Source organism: Phoenix dactylifera, chromosome 2, assembly GCF_009389715.1.
Source record: "Phoenix dactylifera cultivar Barhee BC4 chromosome 2, palm_55x_up_171113_PBpolish2nd_filt_p, whole genome shotgun sequence".
NCBI lineage: Eukaryota > Viridiplantae > Streptophyta > Magnoliopsida > Arecales > Arecaceae > Phoenix > Phoenix dactylifera.
In genome coordinates, this window is record NC_052393.1 from 6,180,812 (window position 1) to 6,200,495 (window position 19,684).

General features: G+C 51.6%; 2 protein-coding genes across 6 annotated transcripts in view; one reads left to right on the forward strand and one right to left on the reverse strand.

The window, feature by feature from the left end:
• The window catches only part of LOC103711774 (chaperone protein DnaJ-like), a 40,833-nt gene that overhangs the window by 5,011 nt on the left and 16,138 nt on the right, over nt 1-19,684 (forward strand). The window contains exon 7 of one of the 5 annotated variants that reach the window (XM_039118955.1): nt 3,197-3,846. The exons of 2 other annotated variants lie outside the window; for them this stretch is intronic. The gene's annotated coding sequence lies outside the window, so the exon portion shown is untranslated. 2 more of the 5 variants (XM_008798045.4, XM_008798044.4) reach the window with 2 other exon arrangements.
• Nucleotides 4,179-19,252, reverse strand: LOC103711773 (putative gamma-glutamylcyclotransferase At3g02910). Its single transcript, XM_039118936.1, has 2 exons — nt 18,335-19,252; nt 4,179-4,292 (listed from the first exon to the last, which is right to left on the reverse strand). The coding sequence occupies exon 1, from the start codon at nt 19,077-19,079 to the stop codon at nt 18,522-18,524; it is 558 nt and encodes a 185-aa protein (XP_038974864.1). The 5' UTR covers nt 19,080-19,252; the 3' UTR covers nt 4,179-4,292; nt 18,335-18,521.

A 19,684-nucleotide genomic window follows, 5' to 3' on the forward strand; every position in this document is an offset into this window, starting at 1 on the left:
ATAGCTGATGAAAGATCCACTTATAATATCCAATATCATTCTTGTAGGTAGATGCTTTCGATAATGCATCAACTTTTAATCATGAAAACGGGTCACCATTCCTCTTCTTAGCACCTGTCCATAATCCATTAAATGATTTTTAAAACTAATGCTGCGGAAGCCAGCAACTTTTGATATACTTGACCATTTCTCCCATCCGCGTGGCTCTTTGAAGCCAATCATCTATCATCTAGATGCTTGATGTGGTTTTTAGCATTGTGTGGTTGTACCGATAACTCCTTTCCCATGCAAAAAGAACTTCATAATTGGCTTATTACAAATTCACGTTGTGCGTTCCCGCCCCATGGTTGTGTCAAGTTGTATGGCAGTAAGCGCTAGTGTCCGCCTTGCACCCTTGCTGAATTCAGCTTGAACTTTTTAATCTTTTAGCTTGCAATTACCACGAAGCATGGAATACAAATTCATGGAAGGCAAGGTATTTCTTCTTCCGTGCTCCCATTGTTTTTGTTGACCTTGGTCGATTTTTTTTCCACTGGAACACACCGGATCATCCCACATAATAGAACTTAAATGTCATGTCTCTTTTGGGACTCTTAGCAGACCTTAGACTATGAGATCCTGTTCATTCCAGCATGGAGTTTTCTTTCTAGCAGCTGCCTTTCCCTCTCTCTCTCTCTCCAGCAGCTGGGAAAGTTGTTGATATCGCCCACTGAATGGAAGTTTAGGTTAACCATCCAGGTCCTTCTTTAGAACTTGGCTTTCCACGCAATGGGCTGACGTGTTGATCAGGAATTTAATATCGCAGTTAACCTTACATTCTCTGGCAACGTGTGGAAGGAGCTGACTTAGAAAACAGAAAACAAAAACAAGAAAGAAAGGGTTCTTTTGCACTTTGAGATTTGTAGGTAAAAGAGTGGAGATACATATATGAATAGGAGATCTGACTAGATTGCAATAACAGCAATGATGGATCGGACAACTATCCTTCACATGATAGGTCGGAGTGTAGGACCATCTAGCCTAAGGATGTTAAGGTTGGTGCGAGGGATTGGTAACTCTATGCTACCATTATTGAGTTAGCGATTGCAAGGAAAAATAGTCTACAAATAGAATAATGCTTCAAGAGGCCACTTTTTCAATTTGTTTGGTTTTGCAGTAAAGTAACATACATGTATGGTTACTTTTCAAATCCTAGGAAAAATTTTGGATCTTATCCCTTTCATGAAGAACTTTCCTTGAAAAACAAATCTAAGAGTCTCTTGAAGAAGTGAAATTAGATTTTTTTTTTCTCTCCTGTTTTTGTTCTCTTTTCCTATGTCTTGCTTGATCAGAACACTTTAGCCAAATCTTTTTAAAGAAAGCTTTTTTTTCCATTTTTGGTTGTATCTTGATCTCCAGATCATGTAGTTCAAGAAAGAAAAATAGAAACTTTTGTTTGTTCTTTCAATGTTACATCTTTATCCGCATATCAAATAGTCCAAAGATCAAATAGTCCCAAAATCCAAACCCATTATGTGAAGCTTCTCTAAGCATGATTTGTTTGTTTTGATTGACCGGATGGCTCTTTCTCGCCTAGTATGAATATATGCAATAGAGTCAGAAAACAAAACATCTCTAAATTGAACACGAATGCTCGAGAAAGACGTTGATGAGGTTCCTTTAGAGCACTCAACAACAAAAGTAGCAATTCAGCTAGCTGTACTGTTCGCCTCTATGTAGACATGGACAACTGTAAATGATGTACAAGTATCGGCTAGTCTTTGAATGTCCCATAGTAGGAGATGATCAGTGGAAGATCCAGTGAGTTTCGAAATCCAATCGACCACTATAGCCGAATTGTCTTCAAGGAGCATACTATAATCCCCTCTTAAGCAGCTTGCGACTCTGCCTCCGGAATAGGTAGATCAAAAAGCTATCTTTTATCTACCATAATAAATTGAAAATGTGGGCCTTTGATCACAAAATCCGTTCCTCCTTTGTTGTCTCTCTTACTAACACTACCATTAAAATTAGTCTTCATGAAGCTTGAGGGTGGCGGCTCCTAAGTAATAAATACCATCTTTGTGAGAGGTAAAAATATAGTGAAGTCCTAGGTGGCCCTAGCTGCCACTTCACTCGGAATCATTTCGGTAATTTGCATGAATGTTTTTTCTAGTATGAACCTCGATGAAAAAGATAAATATTCAAAAATTCATTTATTTCTTGCATGCCAAATATGAAAGACAACATATGCAGAATATGTGCGATCTATCTTGCTTTCGGTTCTAAAACTGTATGTTTTCAGATGCTGGAGAAAAACCTCTAGTGGGAATGGTGATGAATAAAATATAGTCTGGACATTAGATAATTGTCAAACTTGCAGCACCTTTGGGCATTAAAAAAGAACATGAGTTATAGATTCCACTATATTTCAGCAAAGGTCACAATTAGAAGCAATATTTAGCCCCCTATTCATCAAAAGTCGATGGCATGGAATACAATCCCAAACTAATTTTCACAAAAATAAAGACACTCGAAGGTGCACGCCTAGCTACGATACCCAAGCCTTGTCCTTTCTACTATGGGGTACCTTCTTGAATAATTTATAGATATCCTTGGCCCTCACTTTAGATATACATCTTGTCCCCTATGCCAATCTATCCACCAAATCACCGTCGGGCGGTGCAAAGGATGAAATTCTATCAGACAAGTCATCCTCAAAGATTTGTCTAACATAACCATCATTCTAACATTTTCCATTAGCAGAAAAAAGATCTCTAACTTTCAAGTTCATCATAATTCCTTGATTAAATATGGCTGGCTAAGTAGCAAGAGGGGTTGAGGAGATCCAATGATCTTGCATAAAATCAATGGAGTAGCCATCCCCAATCATCCGTCGATGATTAGATAATTTCATCAGGGTATGATTATACCTTTTTAAAAATGAAGGAGTTATTGCATGGTGGGATAGGCTTGGCAAGCATCATCCAAGCCCCATATTTGGCCCTCATTAACTTGCTCCACATATTATCAGGTTCAGGTACAAATTCACTGCATGTCTTGCTATTAAAACATTTTGCCTAATAATCAAAGAGTGGATTCTCAAGCCATCATCCTGTTTAGGCATACAGATCTTATCCCATGATATAAGATGAATTCTTCAAATTTTCCCCATAATACCTCAAAGAAGATTTTTGAACATTTGTTCCAATTGCAGAAGGGGAAAACTTTAGCAAGATAATATTGGACATAAGGTAGATCCGCATGGAGAAGAGCACTGACCTAATCAATGTGATCCGGCCCATTATAGAAAAAATCTCGACTTTTAACCATCAAGATGCCTTCTTGCCCTAGTTTCCAATTCCGAGCAATCGGCTCTCCCCAACTTTCTATTAGTGATAGGAATGCCAAGGTATTTTCATGACCTATTCTATTCTGGAAACTCCCAAGACCTCTTTGTTTGCATCTTGTAAATGTTGCTTGGTTTTTGGACTAAATTGTACTGTGAATTTGAGTAGATTCATCCTTTATTCATAGTAATTCTCCATAATCCTCTTGAGTATCACAATTTTTTTTTTTCCTTCAATGGGTTTGGTTTGGTCAAAGGGGAAAAAAAAATTTACTTTGTCGCAATTACTAGTGATAGACTTCCATGCTCTGTTCTGAAAACTCCCAAGATCTCTTTAATTATAATTTTTAAATGTTGCTTGATTTTTGAACTAAATTGTATTGTGAAATTGAGTAGATTCACCCTTCATAGTAATTCTCCATAATCCTTTTGAGTATCACAATTTACCCTTTATTTTTTCCTTCAATGGTTTCGTTTCTGTCAAAGGGGAAACAAAAAAGCAATTTACTTCGTCGCAATTCGAATGCAGGCCACTAGGGTTTGAAGCGGAATGGAATGCCTCCATGAATTGTGCGGTCATCTTGTGTCCATTCCATGTCTAAATTCCATGTCCGTGACGTATGCAGACCTATGAAGAAGGAAAACTCAAACCATTTCCCTCTTGAAGAAACATATGGATTGTTTCATCATGTGAATTCAAATCCAGAAACTTTTTTCCCTGATGCATGCACCAACGAGAAGGGTGGGTGCTGGCCAACGATTCCAAATTCTATCGACGAGCCAAGATCCTAGCTTGTTCTAGCCTCTCAACAATACTTGTGCAAACCACTGCATGTAACGCAAATGCAACTTTCAAAAGAATGCTTATTAACAATACATCCGCAAACCTCGGTATTCTTCCATCCATGACATCTTTGTAACATCTGGAACTTACATTTTGGAACGGTTAAATATTCATCATAATTGTTGCTGGAAATTGGACCAGGGGGCCGCCGCGAAGCCGGGGAAGGAGGAGCTCCCGCTGCTACAGGGGGCGGACGGCGGTGCGCCGGCCGGCGACGTCCTCCTGGAGGGTGTAAATCCTGCAAAAAGCCGGTGGCCGGGCTCCCCGGCGCCGGCCCTCCGATGCCTAAGTCAGAGGGGGCAAGTATGTGGAGAGAGCAAGGGAGAGAGTATATGGAGAAGACAGCAAGAACATTTGGATAAGATAAAGAAGACGAAGAGGATGATGTCCTCAATTGTGTCCGTGCTTTCCGGCGGGTTCAGTCCCGGGGATCTGTTTCCGTTTCTGTTTTTCCCCCCCCTTGGTTCTCCCAGGTTCCCTTTTATAGGAGGAGATTACGTTACCTGGGAGGTAACCGGGGGATTTGTCCCTGTCTGTGATAATTGGGCACGATTTGGCCCATTTATGGCATAGTGGAGAACGGGGCCGAATCAGACCAGAACCAGGGAGTTGTCACGGTCGATCGGACCTGTTGGAGTGGTTGAACCGCCGGCCGTAGCGGGCCTGGGGTCTGTGGATGGTAAGTGCATTTATTACCGAATGAACCGGCGGTCAGGTAGAGCCATGCGCTCTGATGGTTCAGTGATCCGGAGATCGTCTTGGGCCGTGTTCATTAAATGCCTGAGTGCATCGGAGACTTGAGGGAGTCTCATGCATTAATGGCAGGTCGTGCCGAACGCCTGCGGAGATCTTATGCCTTGATGGCTTGGAGATAGTGGCAGGTCGCAAGCCGTAGGAGTTGTCAGTCCCTTGGACTTTAGGCGGAGGTTGAACATTTGGTTAAGGCATCGGCTCGGCAAGGGTGCCGAGCCGAGCTGGTCGCCCAATGGGGCGCCTTGTGGCGGGGTTGCTTCAAGTACTCCTGGTCGGCGCCCTTTAGTCGAGCGCCTTCCTGGTCGGCATCTTTTGGCCGAGCAGCTTTCCGGTCGGCGCTCTTCGGCCGAGCGGCTTTCCGGTCGGCACTCCTTGGCCGAGCAGCTTTCCGGTCGGCGCTCTTCGGCCGAGCGGCTTTCCGGTCGGCACTTCTTGGCCGAGCAGCTTTCCGGTCGGCGCTCTTCGGCCGAGCGGCTTTCCGGTCGGCACTCCTTGGCCGAGCAGCTTTCCGGTCGGCGCTCTTCGGCCGAGCGCCTCCGTGGATATATAACTTAGGGTTTTTTCCCTAACACTACCCCCCGACTTCCGAGCTCCAGTTGGCTATCAGCTGGAGCGCGGGAAGTAGCTTTAATTGGGTCATCACGAATTCCGAAAATTTTGATTTACTGTGCGTTTTGAGTTATCGAACGCTTCGAGGTGCCTTTAATAGGCGGCGTCTCTTCTTTTCCGAAGAGCCTCATTATTGGGACACCTTTTGCGAAGCGTCCTCGCGTCGTGGGCTCATGATAGGGCCGCACGATCTTCGATTGCGGACGCCTTTCCGCACGATCCGATGGGGCGCTTCGACGTTCGAAGCGCTAGCCCTAATTAAATGCGTCGTTCTGTCTTTTAGGCCGACACGTGTTATCATCTAACCAAGATGCAGCGCTTTCTTTGCTGATCCAGGCCATTGGGGAGGTCTATATAAACTCTCCCCCGGTCTCCCTGTTCTCTCTCTATTGCTTTCTGCTTCCAGCTTCCTATTCTCCCAGCCTTCCTCAGACCGAAGTCCCTTTTCTCCGGCATCTTTCCCAGGTCCCCCTTCTTTTTGATTTCCCTCTCTTGTAATGGGTTCTTTGCCTAGCGAAGTAGTATCCACCATGAGTGTCCTGGAGGTCGAGATGACCGAAGAGTGGTTTTTCCCTCTTCACGGGTTCCGTTTGGAACCCGCCAGGCGAAGGGATCGGGTAACCGATCCTCCGGTAGGCCGGATCGGAGTGCACTCGGAGTCACTCTGGGCCGGCCTCCGATTTCCTCTTCACAGCTTTGTGAATGAGTTGCTGGCGGTATGCCAGTTGGTTCCGGCGCAACTCACTCCAAACGCTTGGAGGACAGTGATGGGTTTCCTGTCACTGTGTTTACTACAGGGGATTCCTACCTCTGTCAACGTCTTCCGGCGACTTTTTATTTTCAAGTCGAACCCGGGAGACGGGGAGTGGCTCTACATCGCCCTCCGGGTGGGTCGGCCACTTTTTCATGGTGCCCCCTCATCCATTCATGGTTGGAAGGAGAAATTCTTCTTCCTGGGTTCTGAACGGTCCTGGGGGTTTGACCCCAGGTGGAGGCCGGCCCAACTTAAATCCATCAACAGGCTCCCCCAGCTTTCTCCGCATGAGCAGGAGATCTTCGATACCATCCGCAGCCTTGGGGACGGGATTTTGCTGAACGGCCTCATTAGCGAGGACGCCCTGGTGAACGTGGGCTTGAGCTCGGCACGTCCTCAGGGTAAGGATAGTTACAGCAACTTCTTATCTCCTTATTGTTCTAATGTTCTAATTTTGCTTATCTTTGCAGACATCGCAAAAATGGTGACCAAGAGCGAAGTCCTTTACGCCCGCTTCCAGAAGAGGGCGGCCGAACTCTCAGGAGAACCGACCGAGCCGAGGAAGAAAGCAAAGACCTCGGCGAAGACCTCGACGACCACAACAGTTGAGGCGCGCGCTTCTCGCCCCGTGCGCCCTGAGGCTGGTCGGGGAGAGGGCGTGGGCTCTGGCGGAGCCACGATGGCACTTCCGTGTCCGGTGCCGATTTCGCAAGTCCCTGGTCGGCGGGAAGCTCCAAATTCCGACCAGGGAGGGAGGACCTCAACAGATCTGGCGCTCGCACGCCCCACCTCTACCACGCAGCGGTCCGGTCAGCCGTCTACTCGACCCCAATTCCCCAGCTCTGAGCCGGGGAATAGCCAAGAAGCAACGGGGTCGGCCGCACCCAGGCCAGCTGAGGCCGGTCTGGCGGGTTCTTCGGGTCCTCAGGAGCGGGTGCCTTACGCTCCTGGATGGGCTGTTTTCGAGGGCGACTCGGCCCTCGATAATGCACAAGTGGCGCGCGAAGTTCTTCGGGTCGCGCTGCTCCCGGCCGACTAGGCCAAAATTCGGTCCATGAACTACGGCGAGTTCATGGACTCCGCTATTTGCTCTTCCATCCGAGTAAGTCAGCTTTTATCTTTGTGCAAATTTGTGTTTCGGCTTAAAACTGTTTCTTACATGTCCCTCTTGCAGCGCCTCCACGAGACCGAGACGATGATTCACATCATCCAGGACTATCGGGACCGGGCCCGAAGGCATCAAAGGGGGCGCGAGGAGGCCGAAACAAAGTTCCTCGCGTCTGAGGCCGAGCAGAAAGTGCTTCAAGCGAAGCTAGGGGCGGCTGAAGACGAGGTTCGGACCCTGGTTGCCGAACTTGAAGAGGAGAAGGGCGCGCACTCTTTGACTAGGTCCGAAGTGCGCGCCGCGGAGGCCCGCCGGACGGAGGCCGAATCGTCGCTCGCTATAACGCGAGCAGGAGGTGGGGGAGGCTCGAATAAAGGTCCGAGATCTCGAGATCCGTCTACTTGGCGTACAATCTCTGCTCGCGGATCGCGAAAGAGAAATAAAGATTTTGGAGCGGAAGGCCGCCTACCACGAGGCTCGAGAGAAGGAGGCCCGGGAGCAGGCCCAGGACGCCGTCAAGCTCTTCCGCGAATCGGAAGAGTTTCGCGACTTGATGGAAGAGGAAGGCGTCAATGGTCTCATCCAGGGCTTCAAGGACTTCCGCAATCAGTTGCGGCGACTTCTCCCAGATTTCGACCTTAGCCTGCTTCAACCAGGCGCTGGGGTCGAAAACCCAGAAGCGGAGGCGGAGGTAGAGGTTCCAACCTCTGGCGGGACCGACCAGGAGGGTCAAGCTGAAGAAGGCGAGATCGTTCTCGAGGTCACCGAGGCAGCTCCCAAAGCCACCGTGGGGGCCTCGGCCGCAGAAGAGCCAACTGTTCCTGAAGTCGCCGGGCCTGAGCCCTTGGTGTAGTTTTCCCCTTTTTCCTATCTTCTTTTTCTTTTTGTAAGCCGGAGCGGCCTCTATACTTTGTTAAGGCCGGGTCCGAGCTCTTGTACTAGGCCTCCGGACTTTTTGAAATGAATATTCATTTGTGTGGAAACTCGTCTATTGTAGTCTAAGTTTCTCTGCTCGGATCTGTTTTAGGTTCCGAGGATATGCGCTCTAGGGCCTGAGCTTTTCCCGCCACAGGGTTTTGAGTTAGAGTTTGGCTTGCCGAGCTCTATTGCTCGGTTCTTCGACTAATGGTATAGCAACGCTTGTGCTTATACTAAGGGTTTGGGCTCGGAACGTTTTTCCGAGCCTAGTCCAGAATTCGACTAAGCCCTAGGACGGTCGTTAGGACTTGGGACTTCTTAATGCGGCGAATTTCGAATCCGAGCCTCGGGTTGCCGGGGCGAACCGGATTCTTTTCTTACAAATGGACTGCATACCCGTCAGCCCGTGACGGGGATTCACCGGACTTGCAACAATGTGTCGGTGTCATGAGCACTTCTTCGCCGAGGCGATCGAAGACGCTCCTCTGTTCGGTGTCCACTTTTTGAGGACATCGGCAGAGAAATCCAATAATGGGTAATGTAAAAACATTAAATAAATGGGTACCTTGTACCGTATGCGTCCTTGCGCCGAGGCGACTGAAGACGCTTCTCTGCTCGGACTCCGTTCTTCGAGGACGTCGGCAGAGAAATCCAATAATGGGTAATGTAAAAACATTAAATAAATGGGTACCTTGTACCGTATGCGTCCTTGCGCCGAGGCGACTGAAGACGCTTCTCTGCTCGGACTCCGTTCTTCGAGGACGTCGGCAGAGAAATCCAGAAGCAGAATAGATAATGTAAAAAACATTAAATAAATGGGTACCTTGTACCGTATGCGTCCTTGCGCCGAGGCGACTGAAGACGCTTCTCTGCTCGGACTCCGTTCTTCGAGGACGTCGGCAGAGAAATCCAATAATAGGTAATGTAAAGACATTAAATAAATAGGTACCTTGTACCGTGTGCGTCCTGGCGCCGAGGCGACTGAAGACGCTTCTCTGCTCGGACTCCGTTTTTGGAGGGCGTCGACAGAGAAATCCAATAATAGGTAATGTAAAGACATTAAATAAATAGGTACCTTGTACCGTGTGCGTCCTGGCGCCGAGGCGACTGAAGACGCTTCTCTGCTCGGACTCCGTTCTTCGAGGACGTCGGCAGAAAAATCCAGAAGCAGAATAGATAATGTAAAAAATATTAAATAAATGGGTACCTTGTACCGTATGCGTCCTTGCGCCGAGGCGACTGAAGACGCTTCTCTGCTCGGACTCCGTTCTTCGAGGACGTCGGTAGAGAAATCCAATAATAGGTAATGTAAAGACATTAAATAAATAGGTACCTTGTACCGTGTGCGTCCTGGCGCCGAGGCGACTGAAGACGCTTCTCTGCTCGGACTCTGTTTTTGGAGGGCGTCGACAGAGAAATCCAATAATAGGTAATGTAAAGACATTAAATAAATAGGTACCTTGTACCGTGTGCGTCCTGGCGCCGAGGCGACTGAAGACGCTTCTCTGCTCGGACTCCGTTTTTGGAGGGCGTCGACAGAGAAATCCAATAATAGGTAATGTAAAGACATTAAATAAATAGGTACCTTGTACCGTGTGCGTCCTGGCGCCGAGGCGACTGAAGACGCTTCTCTGCTCGGACTCCGTTTTTGGAGGGCGTCGACAGAGAAATCCAATAATAGGTAATGTAAAGACATTAAATAAATAGGTACCTTGTACCGTGTGCGTCCTGGCGCCGAGGCGACTGAAGACGCTTCTCTGCTCGGACTCCGTTTTTGGAGGGCGTCGACAGAGAAATCCAGTAATAGGTAATGTAAAGACATTAAATAAATAGGTACCTTGTACCGTGTGCGTCCTGGCGCCGAGGCGACTGAAGACGCTTCTCTGCTCGGACTCCGTTTTTGGAGGGCGTCGACAGAGAAATCCAATAATAGGTAATGTAAAGACATTAAATAAATAGGTACCTTGTACCGTGTGCGTCCTGGCGCCGAGGCGACTGAAGACGCTTCTCTGCTCGGACTCCGTTTTTGGAGGGCGTCGGCAGAGAAATCCATCGATGAAGGAACGAGCCGAGCTCGTTGGTTGAAGCTGGTAAAGAATGAGCCGAGCTCGTTTGGCCAATAAAGACAACATCCCAACGTATCGGGGCATCCCGATGAACCGGGGTATCTCGACGTCTCGAGGCATCCCGGCCGAGGTCGGGGTAGGAGCACGAGCCGAGCTCGTCCGGTCAGAACCGCTATTCAACAATCGATGGAGCACGAGCCGAGCTCGTCCGGTCAGAAAGGACCGCTACTCAATAAATGGAGCACGAGCCGAGCTCGTCCGGTCAGAAAGGACCGCTACTCAATAATCGATGGAGCACGAGCCGAGCTCGTCCGGTCAGAGAGGACCGCTACTCAATGGTCGATGGAGCACGAGCCGAGCTCGTCCGGTCAGAGAGGACCGCTACTCAATAATCGATGGAGCACGAGCCGAGCTCGTCCGGTCAGAGAGGACCGCTACTCAATAAATGGAGCACGAGCCGAGCTCGTCCGGTCAGAGAGGACCGCTACTCAATAATCGATGGAGCACGAGCCGAGCTCGTCCGGTCAGAGAGGACCGCTACTCAATGGTCGATGGAGCACGAGCCGAGCTCGTCCGGTCAGAGAGGACCGCTACTCAATAATCGATGGAGCACGAGCCGAGCTCGTCCGGTCAGAGAGGACCGCTACTCAATAAATGGAGCACGAGCCGAGCTCGTCCGGTCAGAGAGGACCGCTACTCAATAATCGATGGAGCACGAGCCGAGCTCGTCCGGTCAGAGAGGACCGCTACTCAATAATCGATGGAGCACGAGCCGAGCTCGTCCGGTCAGAGGACCGCTACTCAATGGTCGATGGAGCACGAGCCGAGCTCGTCCGGTCAGAGAGGACCGCTACTCAATAATCGATGGAGCACGAGCCGAGCTCGTCCGGTCAGAGAGGACCGCTACTCAATAAATGGAGCACGAGCCGAGCTCGTCCGGTCAGAGAGGACCGCTACTCAATAATCGATGGAGCACGAGTCGAGCTCGTCCGGTCAGAGAGGACCGCTACTCAATAATCGATGGAGCACGAGCCGAGCTCGTCCGGTCAGAGGACCGCTACTCAATGGTCGATGGAGCACGAGCCGAGCTCGTCCGGTTAGAGAGGACCGCTACTCAATAATCGATGGAGCACGAGCCGAGCTCGTCCGGTCCGAGAGGACCGCTACTCATGTCTCGACGCCTCGAGCTTCCCGGTAACCGGGGCATCCCGACGTCTCGGGGCATCTTGACCGTAGCCAGGGTAGGAGAACGAGCCGAGCTCGATGGAGAGCGCACCATGAACTCATGGACATCTTCAGGGAGTCCACGCAGGTACTCCATCATCCCGAGGTATCAGGGCATCCCAACCGTAGTTAGGGAAGAAGAATAAACCTGATGCCATGAGATAATCAAGAAAATTGGTGAGCTCGGAATAAGTTCGCAAACCATCAATTTATCGTGAAATGAAATTCATAGAGTGAAATTCATAGAATGAAATTTAATGGTTGAATAATGAGGGACCCCTTAGGGTTCTACTGGTGGTACACGCGGAGATTTTCAGAGCTCCAGCTCCGCGGAATGGGAGTCCCATCTAGAGACTCCAATTGGTAAGCTCCGGGTCGGCGAATGCGCGTGACTCGGTATGGTCCCTCCCAATTCGGGGCCAGCTTCCCTCGCTCAGTTGGTCGGGAGGTTTCAGCTCTTCTTAGGACAAGGTCCCCTGGTCTGAAAGATTTGACTTTGACCCTGGCGTTGTAGTACTGAGCTGTCTTTTGTTGGTACCTCGCCATATGCACTCGGGCGACCTCCCTTGTTTCCTCGATCAGGTCGAGGTTGCCTCTGAGCTGCGAAGAGTTGGAGCTAGCATCGTGGTGCTCGACTCTTGGAGAGGGGAGCCCAATCTCTAGTGGAATGACGGCCTCCGTCCCATATGTCAGGTTGAAGGGAGTCTCGCCGGTGGGGACGCGGAACGTAGTCCGGTAAGCCCACAGGACATTGTATAGGTCTTCGACCCATTGTCCTTTGGATTTGTCGAGCCTGGTTTTGAGACCCTGCAAAATAGTACGATTTGTTACCTCGGTTTCTCCGTTTGTCTGAGGATGCGCGACCGAGGTGAAGCGGTGGTCAATGCCAAGCTCGGAGCAGAACTCTCTGAAATGGATGTTGTCGAACTGGCGACCGTTGTCAGAGATAAGGATGCGGGGGAGCCCAAATCTGCAAATGATGGACTTCCAAACAAAATCCCGCATCTTCTGCTCGGTGATCCGGGCGAGGGGCTCAGCTTCCACCCACTTAGTGAAGTAGTCGATGGAGACGACCAGGAACTTCCTTTGCCCGGTGGCCAGAGGAAATGGCCCGAGGATGTCAATTCTCCACTGGGCAAAAGGCCAAGGGGAGCTAATAGAAGTCAGAGGAGCCGAGGGCCGGCGCTGAACATTGGCGTTCCTTTGGCACCGGTCGCATCTTTGGACGAAATCCATAGCATCCTTCTGGAGTGTCGGCCAATAATATCCTTGGCGCAGAATTTTATGGGGCAAGGCTCGTCCTCCCAGATGGTTTCCACAAATTCCTTCGTGGACTTCGCGCAGGGCATAATTAGCTTCCGTTGGGCGAAGGCATCTGAGAAGGGGAGAGGTGAAGGATTTCCGATAGAGCTTTCCCTCGTATAGTATGTACCGGGTGGCGAGGCGCTTGATTCGGCGAGCCTCTCGTACATCAGCAGGGAGGGTTTCGTCTTGTAGATAGCTGATGAGTCCATCCATCCAGCTTGGCTCGAGCTCGGTGCAGAGGGTCTGCTCGGGCTCGTCTATGCTGGGCTTTTGGAGATATTCCAGGACTGCCTCTTTGGGAAGCTCGCTCATGCGAGAGGACGCCAGCTTTGATAGCTGGTCGGCCCTGAGATTCTCCGACCTGGCAATATGTTGAATGTGGAAAGAGTCCAAGGTCGAGGCGAGATCTCGTACCTTCTGGAGATACTTCTGCATGGTCGGGTCTCTGGCTTCGAAGTCGCCCATAATTTGGTTGACGACGAGCTGAGAATCACTGAAGGCCTTCAAGTCCTTCACTCCTAGCTCTTTGGCTAGCTTAAGCCCGGCGACGAGCGCTTCATACTCCGCCATGTTATTGGAAGCAGGAAACTCGAGGCGCAGGGCCTGCTCGGCGACCACCCCCTCCGGGCTGGTGAGAATAAATCCTGCTCCACTACCCCCCGAGTTTGAAGAGCCATCGACATGTAGAGCCCATGTAAAACTCGGGGTCCGCTCCAGCGGTGGCTCGGGTTCAGGCTCGACCTCATCTGGTATGGTGCACTCGGCTATAAAGTCTGCGAGTGCTTGTGCTTTGATCGCCGGTCTGGGCTGGTACTCAATGTCGAATTCCCCGAGCTCAATGGCCCATTTAGTGATCTGACCCGCACGATCTGATCTCTGCAGGATCTGCTTGACCGGCTGGTCAGTCAGCACAGCCACTGTGTGAGCTTGGAAGTAGGGTCGGAGCCTCCGCGCCGAGATGACCAGAGCATAGGCGGTCTTCTCAAGCTTGGAGTATCGGGTCTCGGCATCCCTTAAGACCCGGCTGGTGTAATACACCGGTTTCTGAAGTTTCCCCTCCTCTCGGACCAAGACCGAGCTTACCGCAACAGGGGAGACAGCTAAATACAAGTAGAGGAGCTCACCCTGTTGAGGCTTCGTGAGTAGGGGAGGGGAAGCCAGCAGGTGCTTGAGCTCTTCAAAAGATTGCTGGCACTCGTCCGACCACAAAAAGTTCTTCGGCTTCTTGAGGGCTGCAAAGAATGGAAGGCAGCGCTCGGCTGAGCGGGAGATAAACCTCCCGAGGGCTGCCACTCGGCCCGTGAGCCGCTGTACCTCCTTGACCGTCCTGGGAGGCGTCATCCCTTGGAGGGCTCGGATCTTCTCTAGATTGGCCTCGATTCCTCGTTGTGTAATGATGAAGCCGAGGAACTTGCCGGAGGTGACCCCGAATGCACATTTAGCTGGGTTGAGCTTTATCTGGTACTTTCGGAGTGTGGAGAATGCTTCGTTGAGGTCGGCTATGTGGTCTTGCGCCGCCTTGCTTTTCACCAGCATGTCATCCACGTAGACCTCCATGTTTCGGCCTATTTGGTCTTTGAAGATCCGGCTGACCAGCCTTTGATAAGTCGCCCCGGCACTTTTTAGACCGAATGGCATCACTTTGTAGCAGTAGGTTCCCCCGTCAGTGATGAAGGCTGTCTTTTCCTCATCTTCTGGCGCCATGCGGATCTGGTTATATCCGGAAAAGGCGTCCATGAATGCCAGCAGCTCGTGACCCAAGGTGGAGTCCACGAGCTGGTCGATGCTGGGAAGTGGAAAGCTGTCCTTCGGGCAGGCTTTATTCAGGTCGGTATAGTCCACGCACATACGCCACTTTCCGCTAGCTTTTTTGACGAGGACCACATTGGCGAGCCATTCCGGGTAGGATATCTCCCGGATGAAGCCGGCTTCAAGGAGCTTGCCGACCTCCTCGGCTGCTGCTCGTTGTCGTTCAGGGGCGGCGCCTCGCTTCTTTTGTCGCACGGGCTTGCAGGTCGGCTTCACCTGAAGCCGGTGGACCATGACCTCCGGGTCTATCCCCGGCATGTCTACAGGCGACCAGGCGAAGACATCCATATTGTCCCGTAGGAAGTCGACGAGGTGACTCCTCTCGTTTTCGCCAAGGCCAGAGCCGACCTGCACGGTTAGCTCGAGAAAGTTCTCTCGTAGGGGAACTTGAATTAACAACTCACCAGGCTCTACCCGCTCTTTCTGGGGGTTGACCCGTGCCTCCATAACTTCAGTCAAGGGCTGGTCAGTCGTTGGGGCAGGCACCTCGGCTGGTCGTCCTGCCTCGTGGGTCGCTAGGTAGCATCGCCTTGCCACCATTTGGTCCCCTCGGACTTCACCGACTCCCTGGCTGGTGGGGAATCGCATCAGCAGGTGGTGAGTTGAGACCGCTGCTCGGAGGGCGTTGAGTCCTGGCCTTCCAAGGATGGCGTTGTAAACCGAGGGCAGGCGTATCACAAGGAAGCTCATACTCACGGTACTTTCACGAGGGGCGAGCCCGGCTGTGACCAGAAGGTCGATCTCGCCCTCTACTGGGACTGAATCCCCAGTGAATCCAACTAGCGGAGCATTCATCCTCCGTAGCTGTTCTTTTGTCATCCCCATTTTGCAATAAGCATCAAAATACAAAACATTCGCCGAGCTTCCATTATCAACCAGGATGCGTTTTACATCAAATTTATTTATGATCATGGAGATGACCATGGCATCATCATGGGGAGTTTCGACTCCTTCTAGATCGTCATCTGAGAAGGAGATGGCTTCAGAGGTGCGCGGGCGCTTCGAGGAGGCTCCTTCCCCTGAGGCTTCCCCAGCCGAGGTCCCTCCTCGGATAGTGTTGATGACGCCGGCGATGGGCCTGTTGGCATTGGAACCTTCAGGCTGTGCTGCTCCTTCGGCTGGCTTCTTCCCTTCACGCCGGCCTTGCACAAACCGATCGAGCACCCCTCGGCGAATGAGTGCTTCGATCTCATTTCGGAGCTGATAACAATCCTCGGTATCATGGCCGTGATCCCGGTGAAAACGACAATACTTCCGGAGATCACGCCGGATTCTGGTGTCTGGCTTTGGAGGGGGGAGCCGGATGCAATCTCGATTCTCAATCTCCATGAGGATTTCAGCCCGAGGAGCATTGAGGGGAGTATACTTTTCATACCTCCCTTCAGGTGCACGGGCCTGCAGTGGGAACCTCGGGCGGAGTGACCTCTGCTGCGGCGGTCCTCTCAACCGGGGTGGACTCTTCGGGCAGGGCGGATTCTTAGCTCGTCGTGGAGACGGGCTTCTGGGTCGGCCGCGCTCCTCGCGGCGTCTTTTCTTGGGGTTTTGCTCGGTTCCACCCCGCCTAACTGCCACGGCCTCTTCTGCCTTGGCATACTTCCGCGCCCGAGCGAACATTTCGGTGAGGTCCGCTGGGAAATTCTTCTCAATCGAGAAGAGGAATCTGTAGGACCGGGCTCCAGTCTTCAGCGCCGACATGGCGATTGACTGGTCAAGCTCCCGGACTTCCCATGTTGCGGTGGTGAACCGGTCCAGATATTCCTTGAAGGACTCTCCCTCCTTTTGTTTGATGTCGAGGAGGGAGTCGGATGTCCGCCGCTGGGGCTGGCTAGCGGCGAAGTTGCCGGCAAACTGTCTGCCGAGCTGCTCAAAGGAAGAGACAGTACTCGGCTTCAGCCCGGTGAACCAAAGCCGGGCTGGCCCTCGGAGCGTCGCCGGAAAAGCTTTGCACATCATGACCTCCGAGGCTCCTTGTAGGGCCATTAAGACCCGGTAACTCTCCAGGTGGTCCAGGGGATCGGCCTTGCCATTGTAGGGCTCCACCTGGGGCATTTTGAACCGTAGTGGGACCGGTTCATCTTCGATCTCCGGGGAGAAAGGAGACTTCGTAGTGAACTCGAAGTCGTTATCACGTCCTGATTTTCTCCCGTGGAGCGCCTGGATTTGGCGTTCCAACTTCTCGACCTTCTTGTCGAGTTCATCATTCTGGAGGATCGCTGCAGCGGTTCGTTCGAGCGCAGGTTGCCCTGGAACCGACTCGGCTTCTGAAGGCTGTGGCCAGCCTCCGTAGCCTCTGGCTGGATGCTCTCTCCGGAGGGAGGCCTGGACTTGGGAGTCCCGACCTCGATGGGGAAGTCCGCTTGTAGGAGGCTCCGGTTGAGCCAGAGCCGGAGGAGGCGGTGTCGTTGGGATGCCCCTGGGTTGCAAGCTTTGGACAACGGTAGCCAAGGCTTGCACTTGTTGCACCAGGGCATCAAACTGCTCCGGCCGAACCTGAGGGGTTGACTCGGCCGGAGGTGGTGAGTTCCGGACGGAATGCTCAGGACTGGGTGGAGGACGTCGAGAGGCGTTGGAAGCCCCTTTGCTTCTTAGCTTCATGGCAGCGAACTCGGTCCCTTCCTCTAGCGCCAACTGTTGCTGGAAATTGGACCCGGGGGCCGCCGCGAAGCCGGGGAAGGAGGAGCTCCGCTGCTACAGGGGGCGGACGGCGGTGCGCCGGCCGGCGACGTCCTCCTGGAGGGTGTAAGTCCTGCAAAAAGCCGGTGGCCGGGCTCTCCGGCGCCAGCTCTCCGATGCCTAAGTCAGAGGGGGCAAGTATGTGGAGAGAGCAGGGGAGAGAGTATATGGAGAAGACAGCAAGAACATTTGGATAAGATAAAGAAGACGAAGAGGATGATGTCCTCAATTGTGTCCGTGCTTCCCGGCGGGTTCAGTCCCGGGGATCTGTTTCCGTTTCTGTTTTTCCCCCCCTGGTTCTCCCAGGTTCCCTTTTATAGGAGGGGATTACGTTACCTGGGAGGTAACCGGGGGATTTGTCCCTGTCTGTGATAATTGGGCACGATTTGGCCCATTTATGGCATAGTGGAGAACGGGGCCGAATCAGACCAGAACCAGGGAGTTGTCACGGTCGATCGGACCTGTTGGAGTGGTTGAACCGCCGGCCGTAGCGGGCCTGGGGTCTGTGGATGGTAAGTGCATTTATTACCGAATGAACCGGCGGTCAGGTAGAGCCATGCGCTCTGATGGTTCAGTGATCCGGAGATCGTCTTGGGCCGTGTTCATTAAATGCCTGAGTGCATCGGAGACTTGAGGGAGTCTCATGCATTAATGGCAGGTCGTGCTGAACGCCTGCGGAGATCTTATGCCTTGATGGCTTGGAGATAGTGGCAGGTCGCAAGCCGTAGGAGTTGTCAGTCCCTTGAACTTTAGGCGGAGGTTGAACATTTGGTTAAGGCATCGGCTCGGCAAGGGTGCCGAGCCGAGCTGGTCGCCCAATGGGGCGCCTTGTGGCGGGGTTGCTTCAAGTACTCCTGGTCGGCGCCCTTTAGTCGAGCGCCTTCCTGGTCGGCATCCTTTGGCCCTCCGTGGATATATAACTTAGGGTTTTTCCCCTAACAATAATCTAGACAAAATAGAAGGGCCTGTAATGATATATCCGATCACAAACAAGACCAGCTGCCATTTTTTCACCCACCTTGGATATCATGTCTCATAAACAGCAGATCCAAGAGATCCAAGGGCAAAAGAGGAAATAAAAGGAAAGACCCAAGCTCTCCGTCGATGAAGGGAGGCGCACCGGGAGAACCAGTCTAATTTTGGAGAGGAGAGCCCACGAAGATCCGAATCTGGTCGAGGAATGTGGTGTCCTGCGGCCGGTCCTTCCGCTTAACGTATCCCCTCGCCTCCCTCTCCGAGTACGCCTCGAACCCCCGCTCCCCGCTCCTTCTCCACATCTCCGTCGCGTAGCTCCGGTGCGCGTAGTACGCCTCCGCCTCCACCTCGTCGTCCTCCCCTTCGTCCCCTCGGGATCGGCGGCGGCGGGGGAGGACGAGGGAGATGGGGAGGCGCTCGTAGTGGCCGCGGGAGGTGCCTTCGAGGTCGTCCATGCGGGCGATGCCACGGGGGGAGACGGCGTAGACCTCGCCGCGGACGCGCTCGCCGGCGCCGGGGAAGTTGAGGAGGAAGGGGACGCGGTAGGGCCCGCAGACGAGGGGGAGGCGGCCAGCGGTGCGCGCGTCGCCGACGAAGGCCGCGTCGCCGCTCCGGATCATGTCCTGGATCAACCCGTGGTTGGAGAAACCCCGCTTCAGCGTCCCGTACGTGAAGACCAGCGTCCGATCCATCATTCCCTTCGCCTCCGCTCCCATGACGATGATAACAACAATACCGATGAGGGGAAGCGATGGTGGGAATGGCTTTAGGGGAGTACGGACGGTGGTATTGGGGTACGGAGGGCTGTTTGTTGGCCTGCGAGGCTTCCCTGGGCTTGTGAGGCTCCTTCGGTCCTTCCTTAATAAATCACATACTCATCGTACTTGGCACCAAAAATAACTAGATTTAAATAGCGGCTCTGGTGAGATTATTGTTAAACGAAACGGCATCCAGGAAAAAGTTGCGTTAGAGACAAGTTTTCTTAAATATTGTGTGTTATGGCCGGTCTTGGTCTATGATTGATACTTTTATTTTATTTTATTTTATTTGCGCTGAGATAGAAGGTAAAAAAATATAAAATAATTCGAAAAATTGATTTGAATATTTCATGAGTTGTGATCTAGTTAACATTGAACTAGTTAAAAAAAATTGATATTGTACCATTTTTGGATTCTACCAGTTAATAACATTTCAATTGAGATAATAAGGATAGATATTTAGATATATCTTACTTGAGTATAACATTGGGCGCCCACCAATATGATATATCTTGACTCTGATCAGTTTGGCATATGTTTGTGGATGTATCTTGAAATATTGC